This window comes from Engraulis encrasicolus, chromosome 11 (genome assembly GCF_034702125.1).
Source record: "Engraulis encrasicolus isolate BLACKSEA-1 chromosome 11, IST_EnEncr_1.0, whole genome shotgun sequence".
NCBI lineage: Eukaryota > Metazoa > Chordata > Actinopteri > Clupeiformes > Engraulidae > Engraulis > Engraulis encrasicolus.
Genome location: NC_085867.1, coordinates 13512185 through 13529684, shown reverse-complemented (window position 1 = coordinate 13529684; position 17500 = coordinate 13512185). Strand labels below are relative to the sequence as shown.

Sequence of the window (17500 nt, the reverse complement as noted above, 5' to 3'; positions counted from 1 at the left end):
ATTTGAGAGACCTAGATTTTGCTCAGATATAAGTCAAACCTCTGTGACTGTCTACCTGCACAATTACCTTTTTAAAAAAAAGGCATAATTAGTCTCTCACCTCTAACCCACTGCTATGCTCCCTCTGTGTTCCAGGATTTCATCATTTGTAAATTAAGCACCTTGTTAGAAGCTCCTGGTAGTTTGCTTTTTGTATCACTGCGGAAGAGCAGAGGTGGATGCTCTGAATGCAGAGTGCACGTCTTATGCCTTTGTAACCCACCTCTGGTTTGTTACCAGACACACAGCATACACACACAGCATGCATACACAACAGTGCACAACACACACGCAGACATAGACATAGAGCTGCTCCAGCTGTGCAGCTCGCGGTCGGCCCGTTGCTAGGCGACCACTTTGTTTAACGACTTTCACTTCAACTTGATTCTTGACTGAGAGCTCCACGCTTTTTGATTCTCTGAACCTTCATTAATTGATCTTTCATCTTTCACACTTTCACCTTCCTTCAATTTCCCACACTGCTTTTACTATCTACCGCTATCAACTTTTCCCTTCGGACCTTTTCTCTATTTTTGGATTTGAAGACTTTTGATTTCAACCGTGAAACTCCGGTGAGTTGTTATTAGCATTTCGCTAATAACATTTAGCCATTTATAAAAACCAATCGGAGCTTTTAGACTGTTATGTAATGAATGACATGTTGTTTCCATATTTATAAGATACAGATATTGTATGGTATTATTTAGGAAGATAACTGTAAGTAGCACTTCTATTATTTTGTGAATAGAAGACGATAAAAATACAGTAATGTTGATAGGATTTGTATTATAACTTTGCTGTATCCCTAGAATAGAATAGAATAGAATAGAAAGCCTTTATTGTCAGTATACAACGTATACCGAGATTTTAGCTTCCCTACGTAGTGCACAGTCCTTTATAGATGAACATTGTCCAGTAAGTGTGTGTTCATTGTTGTAACAGCTTTGGGGAAGAAGCTGTTCTTCATCCTATTGGTTCTGGCTGGCAATGCCTTGTAGCGCCTGCCAGAGGGCAACAGTGTAAAGAGATGAAAGCCAGGATGTGTGGGATCTTTAATGATACTCCTGGCTCTGCTTACGCAGCGTGAGTTGTAGATGGTGGGTATGGGAGGCAGGGGGCAGCCTATGATTTTCTGTGCTGTTTTGGTCACCCTCTGCAGTCTCTTCCTGTCAGCCTCAGTGCAACTTGAGTGCCACACTGACACTGCGTAGGTCAGCAGGCTCTCTATGGTGGAACGGTAAAAGGTCACCAGCAAGCTTGAGTCTAACTGTTCTTTCTTGAGTACTCTGAGGAAGTGCAATCGCTGCTGGGCCTTTTTTACCAGAGCCGAGGTGTTAGTCGACCAGGAGAGATCAGCGGAGATGTGTACACCTAGGAATTTAAATGAGCTCACTTGCTCTACACGTTCTCCATTGATGTACAGGGGGGCAGGAGCATCTTTGTTCCGCCGGAAGTCCAGGATGAGCTCCTTTGTCTTGGAGATGTTCAGGGCCAGGTTGTTGGATGCACACCACTCTCCAAGTTTCAGGACCTCATCCCTGTAGGCCTCCTCCTTTCCCTCGGTTATCAGCCCTACCACTGTTGTGTCATCTGCAAATTTGACAATGATGTTCTCTGGGTGGATGGGGCTACAGTCAAACGTGTAGAGGGAGTAGAGAAGTGGGCTCAACACACATCCTTGGGGAGAGCCGGTGCTGAGGGTGCGGGTGGTTGAGAGATGGTGACCTAGTTTCACCTGTTGGGGACGATTAATAAGGAAGTCTTTGATCCAGGAGCATGTGGATGATGGAAGTCCTAGATGTCTCAGCTTGGGGATTAGGATGTCAGGAATGATGGTGTTAAAAGCTGAGCTATAATCGATGAAGAGCATCCTGACGTAGCTTCCTTGTCTTTCCAGGTGACTCAGTGCAGAGTGGAGAGCAATGGCTATTGCATCCTCAGTGGATCTGTTTGCCCGGTATGCAAACTGATGAGGGTCTAGGGTTGGGGGGAGACAGGCCTTTATATGCCTCAGCACAAGTTTTTCAAAGCACTTGGTGATGACTGGAGTGAGTGCAACAGGGCGAAAGTCATTGAGGGTGGTAGTAGATGCCTTCTTTGGAACAGGTATGATGGTGGCAGATTTCAAGCAGGCTGGGATGGTGGCTTGTTTCAGTGACAGGTTGAAAATGTCAGTGAAGACTGGTGCTAGTTGGGCCGCACATGCCTTGAGCACCTTACCTGGTACACCATCCGGGCCTGTTGCTTTCCTCGGGTTCACAGCACGAAGCACTCGCTTCACGTCATCAGCCGCAACCTCCAGAGTGGGTGGGGGGGTGCTAAGGTGTGGAGTGGGTTGTTGCAGGGGCTGGAGTGGTATGCCTGAATGCTGCGCCTGAGCTTCAAAGCGGGCAAAGAAGCTGTTCAGCTCCTCCGCTAGTGCTGCATCTCCATCTCCATGAGACGCAGACTGTCCCCTATAATTAGTGATGGACTGAATACTCTGCCACATCTGCCGGGGGTTGTTCAGCTGCTCCTCAATCCGCCTTTTGTGGTCAGCTTTGGCTGCCTTGATGCCTCTTCTTAGGTCGGCGCGAGCACTGCTGTATTGCACTCTGTCACCAGACCTGAAAGCTACATCACGGGCCCTAAGGAGTGTGCGCACTTGGCTGGTCATCCATGGTTTTTGGTTTGGGTAAACCTGGATAGTCTTTTCCACAGTGACCATGCCAATACAGTACTTGATGTAAGACAGTACAGTGTCGGTATATGTGCTCAGATCCTCATGATGGAAAGCTTCCCAGTGTGTCTGCTCAAAGCAGTCCTGCAGACAGGGGAGAGCATCGTCAGGCCAGGTGGTAATTGTACGGCGTGTGGGCCTTGATTTGACTGTGGGCCTAGTAATTGACTGTGATATTCAAAGGCAATTCGAGAGATAAGTTATGAACCCCTAAGTCTCTTGTGGCGATATATTTTGTTGTATTTTGTTGTATTTTTGTATCTTTTCATGTAATGAATCAGTTACTGTAAACGGACGTTGAAATGAAATCCTCGCGACCAGCAAGGAATTGTTGGATGGTTTCTAGAATGGGCTCGTGTTAGCTGCGGCCCATATGATGTTGCCATAAGCATCAGTTATTGTATGATGAAGACTGATTATTGATTTTTATCACTGCTGTATGCAGATTGGTTTTTTAAGTACGCTTGAACCCTGAACCCTGATTGAACCCTGAACCTGATGGCGAGCCTACCCCGTGAACGACGTCCCTGACCAGCGACCGAACCCTGAAGACTGGACCCCCTGCCTTTCCCCAGATAAGCGTCACATACATTGATACAAATACACTCGACACTCCCTCGGACTATTTCCCTCCTTATTATTTTATTTATTTCCCCCTCCACGGACAATCCAGTTTTCCCTTTTAATCTTTGTGGACATTGGCCATTTTATTGTTTTACAGAGCTCTGGTTTTATTTAATTATTTTCACTATTTATTATTTTATTGTTCCGGGTATTTTAATACAGCTACAAGCTGAATACTTGAATTTAACCACCTCATTATTTATTAATAAATACTGTAATTGTTTTCTTGTATATCGACTGTTGTTTGTCAGATCATTTGCTTCTCCAGTAGCGAACCTATAGTCTCTAGGCCCAAGGATATTTCCTCTCCCGTTCCTCTCCTTCTAACTCCCTCCTGTAGAATAATACTTATAATTCTTGTAACCCATTATAGTAGTGGTGTAGTGGGGTTACACTTGTTCACACCAAGAGTGACCTACGCTAACGGAGCGACGGAAGTCATTATTTCTCTATGGAGGGGAAGGTAACTGGGCTACCAGCGCGAATTCGCAAGGGGCGTAGTGATCTGAGTGACCAGAGCAAATTTTGACGATTGAAGTCCAATGGTAATGTTATGGTAATGAGCATTGACGCGGTTCGGCAAAACAAAAAAATCGGAATGTTCTTATCACCGAAGGTCCCAGGCCCAGGTCAAGCCAGAGCCGTTATGTGATTAGCTAAATTAAACAATCAATGTCACGTCCAGAGCGAATAAAGTAAATTCATGGTGAAACTTCTTCTGCTACCTCCGCTACCAGGCAGCGTAGGTCGCCCTTGGTCTGGTAACAGCGTTACCCTATCTGTTTCTCCTACCAATTCTCTTAATCTGTTGTCTCCTAACAAGTGCCCCCCCCCCCCCCCCCAAAGCCTGCTCAGGTTGTCATAACAATACTTACGTTTTGTTGCACTCCTTCGACGCGAGCAGTTGAGCTTTGCGTCCTTGCTTGTACAAAGTGATCCCAGTCCAAATGGCTCCAGGTTATTGTCCCTCAGTGGTTGATCAAGCTCTCATCTCTCTCAAGCCATCTCTCTCGACCTTCAAGAAGATACTGAAAACCCTTCTCTTCTGTGACCCTTTTATGCACTAACTTTTGATGCACCGGAGTCCTATGCTCTCAACCCTGCTCTCATGCACTTCAGAAAAAGAAGAAAGCATTAAACCTTTTTGGCCTGTATACTCTGTACTTCGCCACATACAGTAGTATATGGTATGCTATAGATTATGTCCTCGTCTGTAAGTGTGCTTGGATTTTAGAGTCTGCTAAATTCAACGTAATGTACTGTAATCTACTTGAAGGCCAGGTGTCCGCTTCTAGGTGTCCTGGTGCACTTGAGATCTTTCCGTTTAATGTAATTCTTTAACAACTTCAATTGGACTTTTCCAAACCACTGAACTTACATGTTGCACTCTATCCTCTGTTTCCCCTCTCTCTCTCTCTCTCTCTCTCTCTCTCTCTCTCTCTCTCTCTCTCTCTCTCTCTCTCTCTCTCTCTCTCTCTCTCTCTCTCTCTCTCTCAGTTACCTGCCCTGGTTTGAAGTCTTCTACAGGCTGCTCAACACCTTGGCGGACTACAGTCTCAAAGGCCAGGTTGGTTGGCACACATATACAGATGATCATGAGTCACCATTTTCCTCTGCAAACAATGTTGTAGATGTTCTTAATAAGAGACCCTAATCACATGCAAAATATACTTAAGAGATTTAAAAAAAAAAAAAAATGTTTTACTCTTTCACACATATTACACAAACATCACACGAAGTGGACAGCGCTTGTCCACTAGACAAAGGAAGAACAAACAACAACTAAAACAAACAAACATAAAAAAAATAAAAAAAACACATAATTATTTCCTACCCACTTCACATAGAGGTCTACCCGTCTACCTGTAAGTTTTACTGTGTCTATGTATTTATGCACTTAATATACTTAAGAGATTTGATGAATGTGTTATTGCATAATTTGCAGGTTAGAATAACACTAATGCATGCACTATGGAAGAGGAAGTTTTTAGTCAAAGCCTTCAATTCATACCGTTCATACCGTACCAAAGTTCTGAAATATACCTTACATTATCAAGTAAATACTAAAGATACGTGTATATTGTGTGTGCGTGCGTGCATACATGCGTGTCTGCGTGCGTGCGTGTGTGCATGTGTGCGTGCGTGCGTGTTTGTGGATTTTGTCTTTCAGGACAGCCAATTGAAGGAGCTTCTGGAGTCATTACATACCCTGTCCATTCCCGAACCTGGAGTGCCTGTACATCTCAGTGTGGTACGTTTCTGTCTTTACCCCCAGCCCCAACCCCTCTACTCCTCTCCTCCTGTAAAATGCAACAGCCTTCAGCAGCTCAACTGCTCACTGAGATTTTTGCGCATCCGTTTCCCCGGTTTAAAAAAAAAATCGCCACACTGTGTAGTTGCCGTGACTCTGGTTGGACTTGAGTGTCTGATACCATATTCACACCACACTCCGAGAACTTGGTTGGAATTTCACATCCATGTCGTGTCCCACTCTCCTCCTCCTCCTCCTCCTCCTCCTCCTCCTCCTCCTCCTCCTCCCCCACTACCAGAATGGGCGGTTGCCGCTTGAGCTGATGTTCTCTTAGCAGGCCGAGCCAGCCTGTCTGAACTGGAATGCCGAATGCCACGCAGCCTCTCAGCCGTACTTGAAAAGAGAGTAGAGGGAAAACTGCGCTCTCGCTCTCTCTCTCTCTCTCTCTCTCTCTCTCTCTCTCTCTCTCTCTCTCTCTCTCTCTCTCGCTCTCTCTCTCTCTTCTAACCTCTCTCTCACGGTCTCTTCACTCTTTTTTCCTGTTTCTCTCCTCTTCCTTTCCTCTTCTTCCTCTTCCCTTTCTCTCCTCCGTTGCGCTGCACTCGTGTCTTCCTCCTCCCAGCGCGCCTCGTTTCACAGGTGGCAGAGCAGCTAACAGATTCAGCTCAGACAGCGGTGGCAGCAGCAGTGGTGGAGGTGGTGGAGGAGTTGGAGGTGGAGGAGGAGGAGGGGACAGCGTTGACACTGAGAGAGAAAAGTGTGTTTTGGGGTGGGGGACGGGGGGATAAGAGAGAAGGAAGAGAAGTAAAGAGAGGGAGACGGCAAAGGAAGAGACAGGGGTCTGACACTGGCGCAGGAGTAGGGTTTATTATTGTGCCTGCATTGCATATGCAGCGCCCACCAACCCACCCACTCCATCACTACCCCTCTCTCTCTCTCTCTCTCTCTCTCTCTCTCTCTCTCTCTCTCTCTCTCTCTCTCTCCCTCTCTCCCTCTCTCTCTGCCCCATGCCAGCTTTCTTGCCACCCTCACCTCCCTCCCCACTGCCAGCCAGCACCACTCCTCCTCCATCCTTCCACCTCTACGACTCCTCTCCTCTCCTCTCCTCTCCTCTCCTGGCACCTTCACTTCTATTTGTGTTCAGCCTGCTCCCTTGTCATGTCTGCCACCCGCTAGTCTGCAGGGGCAACCAGGGGAGGGAAGGAGAGAGAGAGAGAGAGAGAGAGAGAGAGAGAGAGAGAGAGAGAGAGAGAGAGAGAGATAGAGAGAGAGAGAGAGAGAGAGAGAGAGAGAGAGAGAGAGAGAGAGAGAGAGAGAGAGAGAGAGAGAGACAACGAGAGAGAGAGAGAGAGAGAGAGAGAGAGAGAGAGAGAGAGAGAGAGAGATATGGAAATACAGAAAGAGCGTGAGAGAGAGGGACGGGTAGAGGGACTGAAAAAAAGGGCAAAAAAAGAGAGGGTGAGGGGGGGAACCAACAGTGAGAAGTTTCTGAACTGAACCATTCCCAGGTTGTTCTCGAGTGCAGGCACTAGAAACATTTTCGGGACCATTTCTCCTTTTTGTTTTGTAAGACGAAGCAGCAAAATGGATGCAAGCTTGATCCTATACTTTACAAAACATCACACCTGTTTGTCATGACAAGTTGTTGTGCAGACAAATTCAGTTTTTTTTTCTCATGTAGTTTTACGTTGTGGTGGCAGTTGCTCCTGTTTTGTATGTGTTCTGGATTATTTGTTTTTTTTCCATGTGTTTTAAAGTATTCTTACTCTACCATGCCATGTAGTTTTTGTGACAGATGTTGTTGTTCCTTTTTTTGTATATGGTCTGATTTCTTTTTTTTCTCTCTATTTTTACGCAGCATTCTTACTTTACCGTGCCTGACATGAGGGAGCTGCCCAGTATACCTGAGAATGTAAGTAAACGCTTTCCTTTCGGGCGCACCACCAATTTTGTTAGCACCTCTCTTGTCACACCTTGTTAGGTGCAGTGAAAACATGACACATACAGTACAGTACACGCTCGCGTGGCAAACTCCCACGTAGTCACACATATACGGTACACATGCATGCTGGCAGTCAGTCAGACGAATACACGAGATGGCACACAATCCACACATGAATATATATACGCAGACACACATACTCACACGCGCACTTACAGATGCACACACACACACACACACACACACACACACACACACACACACACACACACACACACACACACACACACACACACACACACACACACACACACACACACACACACACACACACACACACACACACACACACACACACACACACACAGTATGGAGACATTGACACACACACACACACACACACACACACACACACACACACACACACACACACACACACACACACACACACACACACACACACACACACACACACACACACACACTTCGATCCCCTTGTACAGGGGGGTTGTGTGAAAAATAAAACAGCCAAAAGCAAGACAGCACAGCGTACAACACGAGCGTGTGAGATTATCCAGCTGTACAGGTAATTGATTCGAGCTCTTCCAGCCTACAGTAGCACGTCAGATCTAGCCAGTAGAACCCACTACACTACACTACACTACACCACCAAACCCCCCATCCCCTATCCGCTATCCCCTACCACCCCCCCTAGTTAAGAGAAGACTTCCAGGTCTGACTGATGGGCTAAATGCTTGCTGCCAGGGTTTCGCCCCAATGTCTGTTGATCTGACCTCAGCAGGGCCCCGGCATCAAGTACACAACAGAACCTCTCCTCTCCTCTCCTCTTCTCGTCTCTCCTCTCCTTTCATATCCTTTCTCTCAGGGTGCAATGGAAAGAGTCAGTCGGATCAATACTCTTCTTTCATTCTCAGCCCCAGCCGCAGCCCATCCCATCCCCTCCCCCCCTCTCCCCTCCCTCTCTGTTTTTGCCACTGGCTGATGCAAAAGACCCTGCGGGTGTGTGTGTGTGTGTGTGTGTGCATGTTCGTGTGTGTGTGTGTGTGTGTGTGTGTGTGTGTGTGTGTGTGTGTGTGTGTGTGTGTGTGTGTGTGTGTGTGTGTGTGTCTGTGTCTGTGTGTGTGTGTGTGTGTGTGTGTGTGTGTGTGCGTGCGTGCGTGTGTTTTAGTGTGTGTGTTAGTGTGTGTGTGTGTGTTAGTGTTTGTGTGTGTTAGTGTTTGTGTGTGTTAGTGTTTGTGTGTGTTAGTGTTTGTGTGTGTGTGTTAGTGTGTGTGTGTGTGTGTGTGTGTGTGTGTGTGTGTGTGTTAGTGTGTAGTTTGTTGGGCATGTATGCTGGTGTATTTGTGTACGTGGGTGAGTGTGTGTGTGCATGCATGTTTGTGGATAAGTTTTGTTTGTGTGTGTAGTGTGTTGGTGTGTAGTGTGTTAGACATGTGTGCTGGTGTATTTGTGTACGTGGGTGAGTGTGTGTGTGCACACACATGTTTGTGTGTAAGTTTGTTTGTGTGGGAGAATGTGTGTTTGTGTCTGCAATGTGTTTGAGTGCACATATGTGGAGATGTGTGTTGAGTGATTATTTCTGAGTCTGTTTTCTACACATACTGTAACTGTACAGACATATCTGTATACGTTTGTTTCTTTATGTATGTGCAGTGCTTGTGTGTTGAAGTGCACAGGCAAATACTGTAGGTAACACTTTATTTTAGGGATACATCTATTAGCACTAATACATACAATGTGCCTGTATAAGTAACTTGTAAGGCATGTACAAAGCAAAATCAAACATTTGTTAGGCATGTATTCGCAAATGTCTTGTTCATGCACAATAAGGGATTTATTACCAATTTAACCTTAGTAAGGACCTAGTAGGCCTTAGCATTTGCTTAGTACATGCCTTACAAGTTACTTATACAGGCATTAGCATTGTATGTATTAGTGCTAATAGATGTATCCCTAAAATAAAGTGTTACCATACTGTATATATTCATGCGTTGCTGCTGATGTATAGCCCACGTGTGTTAAGTCATAGAAGACCTTGCAAGCATATTGTTAAATGATGAGGCTGCAGGGAGAGCATTTTCCATGCATAGAATCTTACAGCCATTTCCACGTTCCATCCCTATGACTGTCCCACTCTTCAAATTAAGTATCAGCATAAATATATACAAACCGTAGATGCTATTTCCTTACCTGGGGGAGGAGAGAGAATATTCTGAGCGACGTATACATATTTCTAGGATATTTGTTTTTATTACAGAGTGAGGTTTGCTCTCGCATCAGTTCATTTCTTACAGGGATCAGGAACAATAATACATCTATGACCATGTTGAAAATGTGTTTTTTGTCAGATTTTAGGTATTACGGTAGGTGATGCAAAGTAGACCTATGATTTTTGGCCCAGGCCCGAGCCCGAACCCGAACCCGAGCCAATTTCGGGTCGGGTCGGGCCTGAAATGTCACTCATTACGTTCGGGTAGGGTCGGGTTTGGCTTCTCTATCGTTGACAGTTTTTTTTTTTTTTTTTAATAAATAAATAGGCTATGTAGGCTGTGCGTTAATAATATTCCACGTCAGTTGATAATCCAGCAGTGCAGTGCCTGCTGCTAGAATGCACGCGCTTTCCCTCGCCTCTCCCTCCCATCACAGTGCGCTGAGGCATTTCAGCCGTGTTTTGGCCACGAGAGACGCGTGGTCTGCAAAAAACAGAGGTCGCCTCATCAACCCGACACATACTGTAGCCTAATAAACTCTTGCAATGGCAATTCAAGAACTCCTTCATTCCTGTTCTGCTGCTCGCGTCGTTGTTCTTCTTTGTCTCGCTGTCTCTCTCTGTGAAAGTGCCGCGCTAGATTTTTAAGGTCGCACTGCTGCTGTGGCTTATGGCCCAATGATCAGCCGGTCAAAATGACGGACGCCCTTAAAATTTTCCGCCAACTCTTAAAAAAAGCGTCAATGATGGATTATCGCTTAATGTAACCTCTGTGCACTGCAGTGCAGCATACACAGAAATATAAAAGATGGCCTGCATGTTTATACAGTCTATTTAACTTAGATTTCGTAACAAAATACTTTAATGGCTTTAATTTAAGGGCTTTGATTTGTTATCATAGATCACCCCTCCTTATAAATAAAATTTGAAATTTCGGGCTTCCCTCGGGCTCGGGCCTACACATCCAATAATTAGTCGGCCTCGGGCCGGGCCCGGCCCAATTCCCATGGGCCCATGTCGGTTCGGGCTTGGATTTTTTTACCCGTTCTTACCTCTGATGCAAAGTTATTAGTAAGTTATTAGTTATTTAGTTAATAGTTAATAGTCATCTCAGTGTTGGAGTTGATATGTTTGGCCAACGAGCAGCCCTTGTCTGGAAGTCCAAACATTGTGTGTGTAATGTTACCTCTCCTTGTCACTCCTAATGACACATACTAGTGTTATCACACACTCACACAGCTAAACTAGTACAGGTAGTTGCCCATTTTGATTCAGCTTTGTAGTACCACAACTCACCTAACCGGAGTCTCGCCAGATAAATGGGTTCAGCCTTACTCCACGAGCATTCATCTGGAGGTAGGCCATAGGCATAGGTCCCCAAAGGCGTGGTTTTATCAAAACAATCCTTGCACTTAATTTGGGAAACGCTTCAATGACATTTTTCAATGAGGTGCTCACAGATTCCAATTGAAATTGCAGAATCAATGTCAATGAGGGAGTCCTTGCAAGTGGCCATTGTTGTCTGAATGAACTGTGGCATATCGCTTATTTTTCCCTTCTCTATGCCACTATGTTACATTTTGACATCTGAAAATCCTGCGATCATGATTGGTTCTACTGCAGAGCATATCTGAAGGTCCTCCAGATAAGACCCTTGTTTAAAGGGACACTGTGCAGTAAATGGCCAAAAAGGTACTGCAACTATGCTGCTCATTGAAACTGGGCTGCCTATTGCCAAATTTGATCTTTACATGAAAGTTTACTAAGTAATAAACAAATATTTTCTAGTATGGTCCAAGTACAGTAATTTTTACAGCTAAAAATGGCTATTTTTGGAAATTCAAAATGGCGGACCATGGAGAAGATCCCCCTTTTCATGTATGAAAAGTGCAATTTTTCCAGTCATAATGAATACTTAGAATTTGATGGTGGTGATATGTATTCATGAAAAAGGTAACATTAGTGAATGGGCAGCATGAATTCTGGAAATAAACAACAAAAATCTCACACAGTGTCCCTTTAAGCTCACAAAGTTGAGAGGAAATACTTGAGGGTCTGGCGAAAGTCAGCTAACCCCCCACTCCTCCACATCCCCCACCACCACCACCACCACCACTGATCATAAATGTGTTTTGTTCTTGACTATTGCACAGTCCCCGGGTCCCGATATGGTTTTCACGACTAACCTCTCCACTTTTGTGTTTTTTGTTGTGTTCTTTCTCTGTGTTTGTTTGTTTGTTTGTTTGTTTTTGTGGGTCTTGTTGTCTCTTTCAGAGAAACCTAACAGAGTATTTTGTAGCCGTAGATGTCAATAACATGCTCCATCTGTACGCTAGCATGCTCTATGAGCGCCGAGTCCTGCTCTGCTGTAGCAAACTAAGCACTGTAAGTACTCTAGTCTCTTCACTCCTCTCCGCTCTCTGGCTCCATTTCTTTCTTTCTTTCTTTCTTTCTTTCTTTCTTTCTTTCTTTCTTTCTTTCTTTTCTGTCTTTCTTTCCTCTTCTCTTTCTTTCTCTCTTTCTTCCCTTCTCTTTCTTTCTCTCTCTTTTTTCTTTTTCTTTCTTTCTTGTCATTTCATCATCATCCCCTCCTCTATCCTTTTTCTTTTCCTTTTTCTTTTCTTTTCCTGACAATACTTCTTTCCTCAATTCAAATTCTCATTCTTGTTCTCATCATCATTCTGTGTCTGTCTTTCTGTCTGTGTATCTTGTTGCATATTCTCTCTCTCTCTCTCTCTCTCTCTCTCTCTCTCTCTCTCTCTCTCTCTCTCTCTCTCTCTCTCTCTCTCTCTCTCTCTCTCTCTCTCTCTCTCTCTCTCTCTCTCTCTCCCATTCTGTCTACTATTCTCATTCTATTCTTGACCTCCTTCCATTATCCCACGTGTTCACTCATTTAACTTGCACACTTCTCTCCACAGGGGGCAAGGCCCAAAGGCAACACACAATGAGTTTATAGGAAGACATAGACATTCTCTCTGTCAGGTGGATGTACAAGTGTGTGTGCGCGCGTGCGAGCGTGCCTGCGTGCCTGCGTGCGTGTGTGTCTGTGTGCACATGTGTCTGTGTGTGTGTTGAATATGATGATTCAGGTTAATGATGTTGCCAGGAGGGTCACCTATATGCTTCTCTTCAAACAATACCAAGGGTGTGTTGTGTGAAAACAAGAAATGCTGTTTCACACCATAGATTTTATCACTTTGGGTTTTGTTAAAAATTCTGAAGATGCATATACTGATACAAGTTCATTTCCCTCCACTTTTGCTTTGCTGTAGTTTCCATTTGTTAACAGAAGCACCATGAAGTTTGCTTGAGTACTGTACTGTGGCTGCCTGTCGAGGCTCCTCTTATTCCCACCAGCTGAGAAACCGTCTGCGTGTTTCCTTGTCATTGTTGGGGGTAGCAATCATTAAAACCTGAAACCTCATGTCTTTTGGGTTGTGGTATTGATTTTTTTGGTCTCTGAGTGCCGGATTAATGCTCTTGCTTGTGTGAAGTAAGATGCAGCTGCCTTTTGAAAATATGTTTGATTTTTTTTTTTTCCTCTTTTCTTTTCAAAAAATATTTCAAGAATTTGAATGCGTGTCTAAAGTGGCGATACCACTATTCTTTTGCCTAAAACATTTTTGAGAACCAACCTTTTCTCTCCTCTTCCTTTTGTGCAAACCCACAATGGGAGATGGAGCATCTCTAATGCAGCCTATGGTCTGCTGGCCATTAGGGCTTCCCTTCACCACCAAGGATTTTTTTTTTGTATTTCGTTAATGTTTATCGATTTTCCTAAGTGTTTTTAAGAGTTTAGGTGTAAAGTCTAGCTAAAAGGGCTTTCTTCTGAATGTCCCAAGTGAAGGCTTTTTGCTTTCGCTCTCATACAAAACCGCCCCAGAGTGCTTTTGTCCTTAACTTTCACTTTGGTTCAAGACAAACTTAAGGTCTCTGTGTGTTGCCTCCTTCACAACCGTCTTCCATACGGTTTGTACAGTAGTGTGCGGCTGAAACAGGCGCGCACACGGCTCCCTGTTGTTCTAATATTAGCTATTTTAGCTTAAGTATAGTATCAGCCGCAACCGTACGAGACAAGACATACCTGAGAAAGAAGAAGAAGTCTCTTCTTTCCTGTCACGTTGGTCGGACATCGTTGTCATCTCCAGTCCTTAAGAGGATGCGATTAATCTCCGGGATCCCAGAATGGCTGCCTCTCGTCCCCCGTCTGGTGACGCGAGGAGAGACTGCCAGGTAATGCCTGGATCGGAGCGTGACAGCAGTTCCCTAGGGCCCCTTCCAGCGGGACGGGGGACGTTGTTTCTCTGAAGGCATCCAGTTGCGGATGCGGACCCTCCTCCACCACCATCATCAACACCACCCCTTCCTCGTTTGTTTTTTTTGAGTCTTCAGACCAGATTAAACGAGTTTAGACACGCGCTCTTGAAATCTCTGGCGTGCGGCCAGTTTGATTGACGAGAAAAGGGTGAAAAGGGTTGCCTCTGTAAAGTATAAAAATAAAAAAAAATGAAGGGGAGAAAAAAAATCACAGCTTTTTTTTTTTACCCCACACAACTCAACTTTGATGGATCTTAATATAGGCATGGATGAAACGCCCCACGCGGACCCTCGAGCGGTATTATGAAGCTGGTTGTTTTAAAAATGGGCACTGCCAAAGCTATTTACACATCTGCCTCTTTAGTGTGTGTGTGTGTGTGTGTGTGCGTGTGTGCGTGTGTGCGTGTGTGCGTGTGTGTGTGTGTGTGTGTGTGTGTGTGTGTGTGCGTGTGTGTGTGCGTGTGTGTGTGTGTGTGTGTGTGTGTGTGTAAAAGCTCTAATTTTGATCAGTCGTGGCGTCTGCCATGTGCTGCATGCCTCAATACCTGACGCACAAAGCCAGGCAGCAGAACAGCTCCGCCAGACAGCCGTGACAGTTACTGTATGTTGTGGGCAGGCAGAGAGGGAGGGAAGACTTCCCGGCAGGAAGACGTTTTAGGTGGGCCAGGGCCACAGCCAGTTCCACAGCCAGGCCTTCTGCTGATATTAAAGGGCCTTGACTGAGTAATCTTGTCTGCTCCCTGTCTAACCCCGACTACACACACTTATTCACACACATACTCACAAACTTAAACACACACACTCTCTCTCTCTCTCTCTCTCTCTCTCTCTCTCTCTCTCTCTCTCTCTCTCTCTCTCTCTCTCTCTCTCTCTCTCGCTCTCTCTCGCACTTACACACATGTGCACACGCACACTCAAACTCGCACTCTCCACCCCACAACCCCTCGGAGGCACATTGTTTGTCCAGAACCCCGCGGTGAGACTTTATGGGAAGGGAGTGTGATGACATCACTGGGGTAGTCAGCCTGTGTTGCCGGGCCATGTGGCCATGCGGCCGCGAGAGCAACCGCAAATGGCAACAGCCACAGCAGTGAGTGGCATCGCCATCGGCAGTTAGTCAGTGGGGACACTGATTCTGTGTCGTGTTTTCTTGACTGCAGCATAATTTGTAGAGCAATGAGCAAATAGCAATGTAAATATAGTTTCTGATCTCCCGAAAAAGCGAGAACTCCACCCACTTTGTCAGGAACCAAGGATCAAGTAGTAGCAAACCAAGGGAGGCGGGTCAACAATGCTGTTTGGAAAACCTTAATTGTTATGCTCTACACATTAAGTCAGACCAAGTCTTGAAGAGATTAGAAATTCGATGACAATCAGGCTAACCATAATTGCTCCTTGCAAGATCCTCCTTACAAGTCTCAAACGTCGCAGTGGTATAGACATGGAACGGGGAAGAAATAGATTGCTCCTACATTACATGTGTACATGAGAATGTAGGCACATGTATAGCTTGGACCCTGAGTCTGTTAATAAAAATATATAGTACAGCAGTGAGTGGTATCGGCACTGAGATTATGGTAAGTTATGTCGCGGTTCGGCGAAATCCAATTGGAATGTTCATATCTCTGAATATCCCGGGCTGTCAAGCCAGAGCCGTTATGTGATTAGCCAAATCAAACATGTCAATGTCACGTCCAGAGCGAATGAAATGAATTCATGACGAAACTTTAATGACTTCAGGTACCTGGGTCGCGTAGGTCGCACTTGGTATACACGCAGCATAAGTCAGCGGAGAGCAGCATGCAGTGTAGTAGGAGAGGGTGCACTCTGCCAGCTCATAGCTGTCCTGGTTAAACACATCCTCCTCACACGCACCACAGCATGTGCCACGCTCCCTCCCTCCAGGTGTGCCTGCTAGTGTGTGGTGTGTGTGCATGTCTGGTGCCTCTGTGGTACTTGTGTGGTGCCTGTGTCTGTGCGTGTGCGTGTGTGTGTGCGTGTGGGTGTGAGGTATGTGTGGGTGTGAGTTATGTGTGCGTGCATGAGTTTGTGCATGCTTGAGTATGTGTGTGTATGTGTATTTGTGTGTGTGTGTGTGCATGTGCGTGTATGTGTTTGTGTTTGTGTGTATGTGTATTTGTGTGTGTGTGTGTGTGTGCATGTGCGTGTATGTGTTTGTGTTTGTGTGTGGTTGCGAGGGAGAAAGAGAAGAAGAGAGAGAGAGAGGTAGAAAGGTAGAGAGAGAGAGAGAGAGAGAGAGAGGGAGAGGGAGAGAGAGAGAGAGAGAGAGAGAGAGAGAGAGAGAGAGGGAGAGAGAGAGAGCAGAAGAAAGCAAGCAAGCAAGCAGACATCTCCTGGCGTGTTTTTAATCTCATGAATTTTACGAGCATAATCATGAACCCCGATGTGAAACCTCTGACAAACATCCTGGATTGTGTCATGTCCACACTGTCTAATGCGAAACCTTGAAGTTGTAATCATGGCTCTGGGCCACATTAGCATGTGTTTGAAGATGTGCGCGTGTGTGCTGGTGCAGGCGCTTTTTTAACCCGCCAGAAGGAGTGGCATAAACATCATTTTAATATTTATGAGGTACAAAGGTGCGGGACATTTCGTGCATAAGCTGATGCCTTTTTTGCCTCTCCCCTGCTTTACTTTACTTTCCCAAAAGTGTGCAAGATCAATTTTCTTTTCTTTTTTTGCTGATCTGCTTCCTAGAAGAGAAAACAGCCCTGACAGATTTTTATTATAATTAATTATTTTGATTATCATGATGATTTATACCGTTGTTTCACCTTGTACAGCATGCCTGCATGTATTTAGAATCGCAACATGGCCGTAATAATTGCCCATTTCTAAAAGTAATGATATGTCAAGTTTTTTTTTCTGGGGGCATTTCGCCTTTATTCTTAACAGGACAGTGAAGGACGGACAGAAGATGACCAGGGGAGAGAGAGACGGGGAGGGATCGGCAAATAATAATAATGATAATAATAATTGTATTTGTTAGAGATGACCCGGATCCAAGATCCGGTTCCGGATCCGGCAGGATAATAGGGTTTTTCACAGGATCCGGATCCGGTTCCAGGATCCAGGATCCGGTAGCCGAGGCTTTTCCGTCAAAATAGTTTGAGACAACGTGATAAAAAGGGCCCACGCGAGTGAGTAGGCTATGTGTTTCAACCCTTTCGTAGGATCCGGTATCCGGTTCCGGATCCGGCAGGATCTTAAGCAGTGGATCCGGTATCCGTCAGGATCCTAAAAATCAGGATCCGGTGCATCTCTAGTATTTGTATAGCACTGTATCATACAAGGCATGTAACTCAAAGTGCTTAACAAATGGGAAAAAAACATCATTGTTAGAGATGGATTTAAAAG

The 17500-nt window shown here is 45.2% G+C and overlaps 1 protein-coding gene across 5 annotated transcripts in view; it reads left to right on the top strand.

The window, feature by feature from the left end:
- dennd1a (DENN/MADD domain containing 1A) overlaps positions 1 to 17500 on the top strand; it is a 155249-nt gene that overhangs the window by 77125 nt on the left and 60624 nt on the right. For 4 of the 5 annotated variants that reach the window (XM_063209931.1, XM_063209928.1, XM_063209930.1 and 1 more), the window contains exons 6-9: positions 4880 to 4949; positions 5553 to 5633; positions 7492 to 7545; positions 12080 to 12190. In XM_063209931.1, coding sequence (XP_063066001.1) covers positions 4880 to 4949; positions 5553 to 5633; positions 7492 to 7545; positions 12080 to 12190 — 316 coding nt within the window. The remainder of the gene's footprint in view (positions 1 to 4879; positions 4950 to 5552; positions 5634 to 7491; positions 7546 to 12079; positions 12191 to 17500) is intronic. The other variant, XM_063209929.1, reaches the window with a different exon arrangement.